Genomic DNA, 11,146 nt, shown 5'->3' with positions numbered 1-11,146 from the left:
CTCGGACAACCGTTTGTTACGATCCTGAATACGATTAAAATAAGAATAAACAAGTAAATTAGTAATATACGAATATTACTGCTTCCCATACTGCATTTGTATTGTAGCTAATACAAGTGAGTGAAAGGAGATATTCTTGTGTGAGATTGAAAAAAATAAAGAGGTGATTAACATTGTGGATTGAGCAAGGAGATATTCTTGCTTCTCCTCCAAGCCTACACATTCTCCGCCATATTTAAGACCTTCACACCCCAAAAACCGATCCTCTTCTTTCTCTCATTCACGGAATACCCAACTTTTTCCAGCTCAAAAGAATTCATTACTCTATCTCTCTTCTCTCTATAAAACCCAACACCTTCACATTTTCACTATACACAATGGCATCGCCCTTCATCTTCCTAATTTTCTTCTTCATATTCAGAGTGCATCATGCTATATTGGATCCCAATGATTTCTTGGCTCTTCAATCTATTCGTAAATCGCTTCACGATGTTCCCGGCTCTAACTTCTTTTCTTCTTGGGACTTCACCTCTGATCCATGCACATTCTCCGGCGTCTTCTGCCATGCCGATAGAGTCGTTGCTCTAAACCTTGGCGATCCCCGCGCCGGCTCCCCCGGCCTCACCGGAAAACTTGACCCCGCACTCTCAAAGCTCTCCGCTCTCGCCGAATTAACAGTCGTCCCCGGCCGAATCTACGGCCATCTCCCGCCCTCTCTCTCTGCACTTACCAATCTCCGATTCCTTGGCATTAGTCGTAATTTCGTCTCCGGCGACATTCCGGCAGGTTTAGGCAACCTTCGCAGCCTCAGAACTCTCGATCTCAGCTACAACCAGCTCTCCGGAACAATCCCCCCGGCGATTGGAAACCTCCCGGAGCTCGTCAACGTCGTCCTCTGCCATAACCGTCTCACCGGTTCGGTTCCCAAATTCTCATCTCAAACGCTAACCCGGCTCGATCTGAAACATAACACTCTCTCCGGTTCGATCGAACCGGATTCCCTCCCTCCCTCACTCCACTACCTCTCCCTCTCATGGAATTGGTTCACTGGACCGGTAGACCAGTTACTAAGCAGGCTCAACCAGCTAAACTACCTCGACCTAAGCCTGAACCGGTTCACCGGTTCAATTCCAGCTCAACTCTTTACGTACCCCCTCACAAACCTCCAGCTCGAGAGGAACCAGTTCTCGGGTCCGGTCCAACCGGTCAACGACGTTTCGATCCAGACCGTTGATCTTAGCTATAACAGATTCTCCGGTGAGATATCGCCCATGCTGGCGAACGTGCAGTATCTTTACCTGAACAACAACGGGTTTTCCGGGCAGGTCCCTGCCAGCTTCGTTGACCGGTTGCTGGCGGCGAGTATAGAGATTCTTTATCTGCAGCATAATTACCTGACCGGAATAGCGATAAGTCCCACGGCGGAGATCCCGGTGAGCAGCTCGCTTTGCGTTCAGTATAACTGTATGGTGCCGCCGGTGCAGACGGGGTGTCCGGTGAGGTCCGGGACGCAGAAGATTCGGCCTGCTGAGGAGTGCAATCAATGGAGGGGATGATGATTTTTTGAGTAAAAAGAATCATATAATATAATAATAATATTAATATGATATAGAATTTATTATATGATATATATTATTATCGTTCATAATACATTCAACTAATAGGGAATGTTGAAGCTTTTGAAATGAAAATTGATCGTATAGGCTCTCAGTTTTTGTTTAATCTCTCCCCTTTTTTCTTTTTTTTTTTCAAATTAGCATTTTTTATTCGTTATTGATGAGGATGAATAAGGTGAGCAGTGTGAAACTGTGAATAGTCGAGGTTCTATATTACAACAATGTTCTATATATTACTCATATTGTAATATGAATAAGAAAGGACCAAAATTTGATTATTGGCATTGTGTCACTGTTACGTGTTTTTTCCTGTGTGTTTGTCTCTATACTATAGTATGTGGAATTCACAAACTCGACTATGATTTGTGAGATGCCTATCATAAAGTTAGCAATGCAAATCATACTATTTGATAATTAACTAATCTTCATGTTAACTAAACTAAACTGTGAAAGAAAAGATAGGTGTTGACTTGTAAGTATATAAGAAACTGAGGTTTGTGTCTGTAACGAGTAGGCTTAAGCAGTTGAGAAGCACATGACCATAAACGGCAGTTCAACAACTATGCTCTAACTTGTCCCTCAAATGGCGGCTTTCCCCATTTTTGTCGTTTCTCATATCCGTTTGTTAATTAGTTGTTACCTCGTTAATCCCAGGGTAACATATTTCTTTTATTTTACACGTTTATAATCACTTCAATGCTCTTTACTCCATAGATATGTTTGTTATTGTAACCCAAATTTATAGCAATGTAGTAAAACTTTATACTGATCATAAACAAAATTAAATTCTTAATAGCATTATATATGTGGTTATATATTATATTACCGTTATATGGAATCACAGTATATGAAAGGCATGTTCATCCTTCCATGTCTTGTTTCTATCTTCTGTACTGAGTGTAAATAATTTAGTCGACATTTTAATCATTTTGCACACATAATCGTTACGTTACATAATCCAATAATTTAACTTGGGTCCTTCGGGGAACATCTCTGCCTCTCTGGTCCATTGTCAACTGTAACACTGGAGGCCCCAAACTTCTTTGTCAACTACAACTACTTCTTTTTAAATAAAAATTATTTTATCTACTCATTTTTCTTACTTCATTAAAAAATTGATAACTGATAGTTGTTAGATGACAATTTAGTCAAACCTGTCAAATTACTTAACAACTCTCAGCTATTAATTTCGCATAAAATTAACTATCTACTCCATATAAAGTTAACAACACATAAATTTTCACCTATTATTAGATAAGGATCGATCACAAAACCCAAAATAATTTCCACGCAATGCAATATTGGAACTAGAAATTTGCAGACATGCTATTCTTTTTGCTTCTTTTCTTTATTTTCTTTTATTCTTTCACTAGTATACAAACATGCTATTTGATTGCTTCTTTTTTAAGCTTTGGGTTGTGGTAGGACGCAAACCCTTTGTAGAAGCTAGAACCATTTTGGCTTTATTCTTGGAACTTCCATAAATGTGCATACACAATAATTGGGGTGTACCATGGCATTCTGCTTTAAGGAAAAACACAAAAGCAACGACTAGATTCACTACAAAAGTAACGAGACAACAATTATTATAATTACACATAAAATTTATTACATGCACAGACAGCTTATCAAAGAATCAACCTCCATGTCATACCAGTGGCTATTTATGTACAAGATCTTGTGCTACTTACATGTTGCACCTTATTATGCTAACAAAATATCTTCATCAACATAGATCTCTCAGATTATTTGATAGTTCATTTGATGGACATCATAGTTAATCTTCTTAGAAGTATCTCCGGGATGATGAGATTTTTCGATACTCATGAAGCACCGCGTGAATTTGGTTACAACCAATAAACATGGCACGCGATGCATCTCGGAAGCACCTAAGAATTTCTCCTTCTGGAGGCCCTCCTTTTCGCGGAGACGGGAGGTACTTCAGCACTGCCATCAAATCCCCATTTGACAACATCACCGTCCCAAGAAGAGCTAACAAGTGTAGTTTGGAATGGATGCCAACTACAATCTCTTACAGGTGATTTATGATGCTTTAGTGTTGCAACTTGAGCTCCGCTAACCTGAATATTACCACAGATTCAGTGTGTGATAAAGGAGAATTCTGATTTGATGCATGTTGATTAATTGACATGACTGCGACATAATATGCAGTTACAGTTCATCTATTTGAACCAGGGAAAAATTGTAGTTACTATAGGAATATACAAAGATAAAGCAGCAGTAACCGATATACATACCAAATCATATATGTAAACACATGCATTGTGTGATCCAGTATAGATGTACTTTTGGCCAGTGCTGCAAATGGGAAGGGGGAAAAAAGTTAACTGAAATATTCGAAGACGATGAGTTGGCTGATTTAGAAAACAGCACTTATTGTTGACCAATACTTCCAGGGGAGAAAATGACAGCTTTTAAGGAAGAAGAATATCAAAAGAGAACACAAGGAAAATGATCAATACAAAAGTAAGGTAAGCATAGTACTTACCTAAATGCTGGGGAGAAATAGCAGCGGATAAGAGTGCGCAAGACTGAATGGCCTCTATATGTAGCCACAGACTGATCACAAGGGTGCTTCAAATTTTTGGCTTGAGGTGGGTAATCCATCCACCTATAATCCCATTCATAACTCCTATAGCCAGGATTGCACGTAACATTGGATGACATTTTGCGTATATCCCAAAGTTTGATGGTCTGATCTTTACCATTTGAAATGAAATAACGCCCATCCCCACGGCTATCGATAAATGTTATCCCCTCGAGGTGGCCCATGAGGACCCCTGCGGGCTTACCTCTAGAATTTAAGCAACGCCGATCCCATACCTACACAAATTTGCAAGTCAGAATGTGTCCTTGACAATAGAACAGGGAGAAAGGGCAAAATTGCTATGGTTGCATTCCAATTTAAGTGCCAAATACAAGAGTTAAGAAACTATGCAGTAAAAACCAATGATGAGTATCGAGTAATAACAAAGACTTCACATGTAAAACAGCAGTTACCGAGATGCAGGAAAATGGGACATAAATCTTAACAGAATCCATGTTGCAGTTATTGTGCAGAACATACCTTGCAAAAAGTATCATCACTACCGGAGTAAATAAGATGGCTAGCTTCATCAGCAAAGCATACGGTGTTCACATCTGACTGAAGAAAAAAATGTTAGATCCACTGATTAATATTCCAGGCCAACTAGAAGCCACATAAGTACATGACCCCTTTATTCTATCAAAGACCAGATTGTACGACTTTTAGTAAATTAATTTTGGAAAGTTCTCATTAAACTAGTAATCAGTATTTAATAATACAAAGCTTCTTATCAAAAGACCACATCTTGTGTATAACAAAGCATAGTAGTCATAGAATAGTGAGTTCAAACAAAGGCTAGGAAGAAAACAGTGTCTCTTGTGGGACAGGAAATTCTAGCAACATCCTTGAAAGATATTCATACACTTTTGACTTCTTTTAACAAATATATGAACGAAGACAAGCTTTCAAATAGAGCTTCACAAGCACTAATGTAAAAGGATGGCCAATATTATAGATGAGCCAACCACCATGCCATTCAACAACATATGTTATAAAACATGGTCCTTCATTTTATGCAAAATGAATTGTACCATACACAACAGACCCAGAGAGGACTAGATTTTGGGATCATAGAACCAGAAATCAGAATACAGGGGAAATGAGGGTAAATAAACATAATGTTGGTGCCATGAAACAATACCGTGTGAGCTAAAATTCGAAGTGAAAGCTTATTTGCTTCAAGATCATAAACATATATAGAATCACCACTGCTTCCTGCAACTAATTCTCTCCCATCTGTTGAGAATTTCACAGTGAATATCCCAACAGAGTAACCTCCATCATCACTTGAAGAAAGATCCAAACCATCATGGATTTCCTGCATATTTTCAGAAATGAATTACAAATAGAAAATAATGGCACTAAAACATAATATTTGCATAAAACATCCATGTTGAAAGATCCAATTTTCGAATAGCTAATCCACAGTAATCTTCTAGAGTTTTCAAGATAATAGGAGATTTCATGGAATTAGGAGAACCATTTAAATTCAAATAGTGGCAATATTCATCATCAATACCGTAACATTTGCTAGAGACTCTGTTTCAGAAGATCCAATATTTACAATGTGTACGATAGGTGACATGCTGGCATAAACCTGAAATCAAAGAGTACAGATGTCATAAGAAAAAGACCAACAGTAGTAGCAATGTACAATAGCACCCCTGCCTCCATGTAGCAGATGTTTTCGTCTTCTAAAGGGAAGGGAAAGTGCTAGAGGAAGGGACTTTGTCCCTAGTTTGAAGGGAAAGGATTTAGAGTAATGCTACTTAGATGGGACCAACTATTTTCGCATCCTCTTCCTCTTGGATGGTAATATTGACCAAAGAAAGCAAAGCCTCCCTTCTTTTACATTTGCAAGGGAGGGATAACTCCTCCACCACTTCACCGTTCATTTATTTCCTTATATTTTCTTCTGTTTCAAATCATGTTCCTTTCTTTTCCTTTTCCTCCATGATATCAAATAACCATAGAGGAAAGCAACAGATAAGAACGATTTAGATAAATTTTATCCATGCAATAAGATAGACAAAAAAAATTGAAAACTCACAAGATAGCGTTGATCAGGAGAAAGAGATGTATCAGTTATTGTCCATCTCAAACTTTTGGCTAGAATATTCTTCTTAACTTTCCAACCTTCATCCACATTGTATATTCTTATGTGGCTTCCCTGCAAAGTAAATATCCCTGGTTTAATTAAAGTTGAAACAATGGCATCCTTATGTTTGTTTAAAGAGATCAACAAAGAACTATGCCTCATATGACCATAAAGCAAGCCTTCCTCTGTAGTTTCCACAACATACTAAGAACCAGATCATAAACTAGGAAAATATTGGAGCATTGAAAGAGTTAAATAAGGTGTGAAGGAGAATTTAGTTTACCTGAAACCCAGCGACAAAGAGAGAACCATCGGCTGAAAACTGCGAGACATATGCTCGACTTGCCATTTGGTCAATAAGTGAGGGACCATTTACCGGCAAATATCTGCTTAAAAGATGACAACAGTCGGCCGACGAAAACCTTCCTCGCCCTGAATAATTGGATTCCCGACCTGCAAGCAACTTTACAGGTGAAACTGGCAACTCAGGCCTTCCAGGTCCAACTTGGCCTAGCAATTGATGAGGCGTTGACTTCAACTTTGTGAGCTGAGAAATCTCATTGTCTAAATAGTTCAAGGGTTTCTTGGTCGGTTGACTAGTACAATCTTCAAAAATGGCACTCCCATCGTCCGAGACGTCAGAATCAATCTCCAGTCTACTCATAGCATAACCCATCTCTTCAGCGTGAATCGCAGGGGATATAGCATACATAACTCACAGCAACTGACAATATTTTGCAATGCCCAAGCATCTTATCAACTACAAAATATTCATAACGTATCCTTGTATTACAACCCTACAAAAAAAATATATAATAAATGTGTGAAGCATTAAGTAGCATAATGGCAAAGTAGAAAGCTTTCAACAGTATGCAATCAAACAGATATTATATTTTAAGTGAATGCATTGCCAATAAAGCTAAACCCTTTGTTTGTCAAAAGAATCTACTTAGTAGTGTTGTTGTCTTTTATGTTGATGATGTATGGAATATTTAAAAAAAAAAGAAAATACCAGAATCTTCCTTTGACCTATATAAAGGTTATGCAAAATTCGGCAAAGCATCAAATTCCTTGAATCTGAAGAATATGAATCATCATGTTTGTAATTTTTCTCTTCAGTGTTTAATACAAGAGGGTAACAGAACAACCCCACTTGATAAACCAAAAAACATTCCTCAGTTTCAGAGAAAAAGTCAGTATAAAAAAAAATCAGATAAAACCAAGCAGGACGAAAAATTAAACGAACAATAATCAACAAGACGCATACCCTTCACCCAGCTAGTGATTCATCTTCAGATTAAACTATTAATCAGAACTAAAAGGAATCATACCCAATTATTCAAAACCCTCAATCGCCTTCTGAATCACCTCAAGATTAAAACTTTTCACAGCAAAACCCACTTCATTATGTGAAACGGTGAGTGAAGGATGAACCATTCATGATCAAATCAAACCAAAGCCATGAACAAAGTAAAAGTGAGCTGAACAATTAAACCCAGTACATGCTAGATAGATGGAATCGTTGTTCAAAGAGTGGGTTGAAGTTTATAAGAATCAAAATACGAATGAAAAATGTAACAACTTTGATGCGTAATTGTCTGTGACACACACAGTTTACTAGCTTGATGGTCATGTCATACCTCTTGGCGCTGAAGGAACAAAGAATCTTTCGAGCTTGTTTTTTCTTTTGTCTTGAGCAGAAGATTCTGCTGTGTTACATGGGGAACGAAAGCAGTGAAATTGAACGGATTTTTCGGCTTTTTTGGGATGAAGATATGCATAAAGTGAAGGACGGTGAAGGAGATTTGTCTGCACCAAGATATGTACTCCCAACCAACACATTTTAATCACTTTTTTCTTTCTTTTATGGCAAATTATTTTTAATTTATCATTTTTTTATATTCTCATATTATAATACACCAAATATTTTTTACATTCATCTAAAAATATAATAATTATTATAATTAATTTATATTTAAATTAATAAAATAAAAATATATATTTACTTATTTAAAATTATAATGTATTAAAATTAATTTTTAATATATATTTTATATTTTAGTACATATCTAATTAATTTTAGTAACTAATTTTAATATATTAATAATATTTTTAATTAAAGATAGTGATGTGAAGACGATATTTTATTATAAAAGGGATGGGCTAAGTGAGATTAGAAAAATGCTATGATCTATGTATCTAATGTTAGAGAAGGCATTTGTATTGTTGACTTGTGCATTTAGTGGGGTTGTGCTTTGTGGCGGAGGTTGAAACAAGTTATATGTGGATGTGATGAACTGTGATCTCTAGTGAGTTAATGTTTGGTTTGGTAACAAAATTTAAGAAAAAGTGTTTGTTTTTCATAAATTAAAAAATTATATATTTGTGCTTATAATTTTAAAAAGTTAGAAGTATTTTGTAAAAGTTTATACTTATTGAAACTAAAAAATTTATATAATCTTATATATTAATAATATTTTGATTTATTATTAATTAAATAATTGATATCAATTTTATTTGAGATTAAAAATAACAAAATTAAATAAAATTAAAAGTTAGAAGTAATTTTAAAAAAATCATAAATATTAAATAAAAAACATATTTTATCCTAAATTTTAAAAATTATTTCGCCAAACATGACTATTATTATTTATACTTATTGGTAGTCACTTCTAATTTACTCAATAAGGTATTTACAATTTTTAAATAACATCAATGAGAATTTTATAATTTTAACTTGTTTTAAACAGTATTTTGCTTGCGAGTACCATAATGCAAGGAAACACAACTTGAAATATAATATGTAAATTTCAACCAAAACAAAACAAAAGAATTAATTAATTTCTGTTTTTAACTTTTCAAATTTTATTTACCAATATATAACCCTTTTTTTTTGTCAGAACTCAAAACCAATATAATGATATATGTGGAGTCTGGAGAGGTCAGTCAACTATCAAGTAAGTATCCGATTCCGTGGTCTCAGAACGTTTGGACCATTAAATGGTCCCATAACAAAACATATTTTTAAAGGTTTTTTAAAAATTGTTAAATAGTCCTTTTTTAATTTTAATTATAAATTAATCCTATATATTTTATTTAATTATAAAAACGATTTTTTATTTTATAAATAATTATTTTATCATAAATTTATCATGTTTATTAACCATTAAGAACAAAAACAATAACGAATTAGATCTTTCATTGATCTTAATAAATTTTTTTGCCATTCTGATCTGTCACGTTCGTGATGAATCACAAAATCGTGTTTCGTTAAAAACCAATTGATTGGACTATCAAACCAATCGATTGAATTATAACTTTCCATAACTCAATCGATTGGACTATAGCTTGTTATCACAAAACAATCGATTGTTTATAATTCAATCGATTGTTTATAATTTCCAATCGATTGAAAGCTTCAAAACAACATGAAGTCTCACTATTCAATCGATTGGTTGTGATACCTAATCGATTGAATTCATGAAAACAATATGAATATGCTAAATTCAATCGATTGAAATGTGTATTAGCAACCTGAGGTCTTACTATTCAATCGATTGGTTATGTTACCCAATCGATTGAACTTTGCACGTGACTTCCAATTTAATCAATTGGTTTGAGAATTCAATCGATTGGGAAGTGATGTAAATGTGTTTTTTTTTATTTTGAACTTAATTTTGAACTTAAATTTGAACGCTAATTGATATTATATATTGTGTAGGTACTATATTAGAAAAGTACGTTAATAATTTGAAGAGAAAACTTATTAGTGTAAAAATTTTTTTTTTTAATTATCCTTATTGAACTATTTTACTTTTATTCCTTTAAAACGTATCTTAATAAAAATATTTGTAACAATAATTTACATTCAATAAGAATATTTTAACGAGGTTACTGTGAAAAAATGGGTAGAAATTTTTTTATTTAACGAAATTGACAAAATAATTTTTTTAATAATAAACTTCTCTTTAAGAGTAATATTGGAATTTAAATTTAGACACTAATTATTATTATATATTGCATATAAGCATCAAGAGTATATTATTAAAATAGTATGATAATAATTTAAAGAGAAAAATGATTCTTTGTACATTTAACTAAAAAAAATTACCTTGTTTAAACTATAGTGTAAGTGGAGCCATTTTTATAATCTTACGATTAAGAGTGAGCAATTTTTTTAAGTGAAGGAGATATATCATTCTGTCATGGGTTAATGTAAAATTTACAGAACGTGATTGAGTATGTAGTTTTAGATTATAAAGATAGGGGTAAAATAGAAAAAAAATATTGGACATCAAACTCTCTTTATTCCCATTATATATTGTTATAGATAAGTATATTTTCTTAAAATTTTGGGTGTCCAGCCACTATTCACCCCCTCTAGGTCCGTCCCTGATTGCTAGCTAATTAATAATAAAAAATAATAACATATATTTACTTTTTAGTATTTCTCAATGCTTGTGAATTAATAAAAGATAAAAAAAATTTTAAATTACACAATCAATTTCACAAATAAAGTATCGAAACGAATAATTGCCAAATTAGAAATTCTATTCACTGACCTCGATTTTGTAATCAAAACGATGGTTTATTTTCTGAACACTACAATAAAAAACTTGATTGGACTTTTGCTGATTGGTGAAATGGTGATTAACGATGAAGAAATAGTGGATATTAAATAGACAGATAAAAAATAAAAAAATGGATATTGAATAGATGGATGTTCCAAAGAAAAACAATGAAAATTTTTATAATAAAAAAAATGATACATGATTTCAATGGTGGGATTGAATAATTGGTGATAGATTATTCACCAATGTTAAT

At 34.0% G+C, this 11,146-nt stretch overlaps 2 protein-coding genes across 4 annotated transcripts; one reads left to right on the top strand and one right to left on the bottom strand.

Moving 5' to 3' along the window:
• The first annotated feature begins 213 nt into the window (after positions 1–213).
• Positions 214–1,875, top strand: LOC130936314 (receptor-like protein 31). The gene has a single exon (XM_057866364.1). The coding sequence runs from the start codon at positions 378–380 to the stop codon at positions 1,554–1,556; it is 1,179 nt and encodes a 392-aa protein (XP_057722347.1). The 5' UTR covers positions 214–377; the 3' UTR covers positions 1,557–1,875.
• A 1,276-nt stretch (positions 1,876–3,151) lies between these two features.
• Positions 3,152–8,160, bottom strand: LOC130935505 (LEC14B protein). 3 transcript variants are annotated; one of them, XM_057865273.1, is made up of 9 exons: positions 7,963–8,160; positions 6,606–7,119; positions 6,275–6,394; positions 5,744–5,821; positions 5,366–5,542; positions 4,705–4,782; positions 4,126–4,460; positions 3,875–3,935; positions 3,152–3,697 (listed from the first exon to the last, which is right to left on the bottom strand). In XM_057865273.1, the coding sequence occupies exons 2-9, from the start codon at positions 7,032–7,034 to the stop codon at positions 3,506–3,508; spliced, it is 1,470 nt and encodes a 489-aa protein (XP_057721256.1). In that variant the 5' UTR covers positions 7,035–7,119; positions 7,963–8,160; the 3' UTR covers positions 3,152–3,505. The 3 variants fall into 3 exon arrangements, with proteins under 3 accessions (XP_057721256.1, XP_057721257.1, XP_057721255.1); XM_057865274.1 differs by having other exon boundaries at positions 6,606–7,082; positions 7,963–8,146; XM_057865272.1 differs by lacking the exon at positions 7,963–8,160 and adding an exon at positions 7,654–7,890.
• Between the last annotated feature and the right edge of the window lie 2,986 nt (positions 8,161–11,146).

The sequence above is a fragment of the Arachis stenosperma genome, chromosome 6 (assembly GCF_014773155.1).
Source record: "Arachis stenosperma cultivar V10309 chromosome 6, arast.V10309.gnm1.PFL2, whole genome shotgun sequence".
Lineage (NCBI taxonomy): Eukaryota > Viridiplantae > Streptophyta > Magnoliopsida > Fabales > Fabaceae > Arachis > Arachis stenosperma.
The sequence above is the reverse complement of the archived record's forward strand: the minus strand, read 5'-3'. Positions and strand labels throughout refer to the sequence as shown.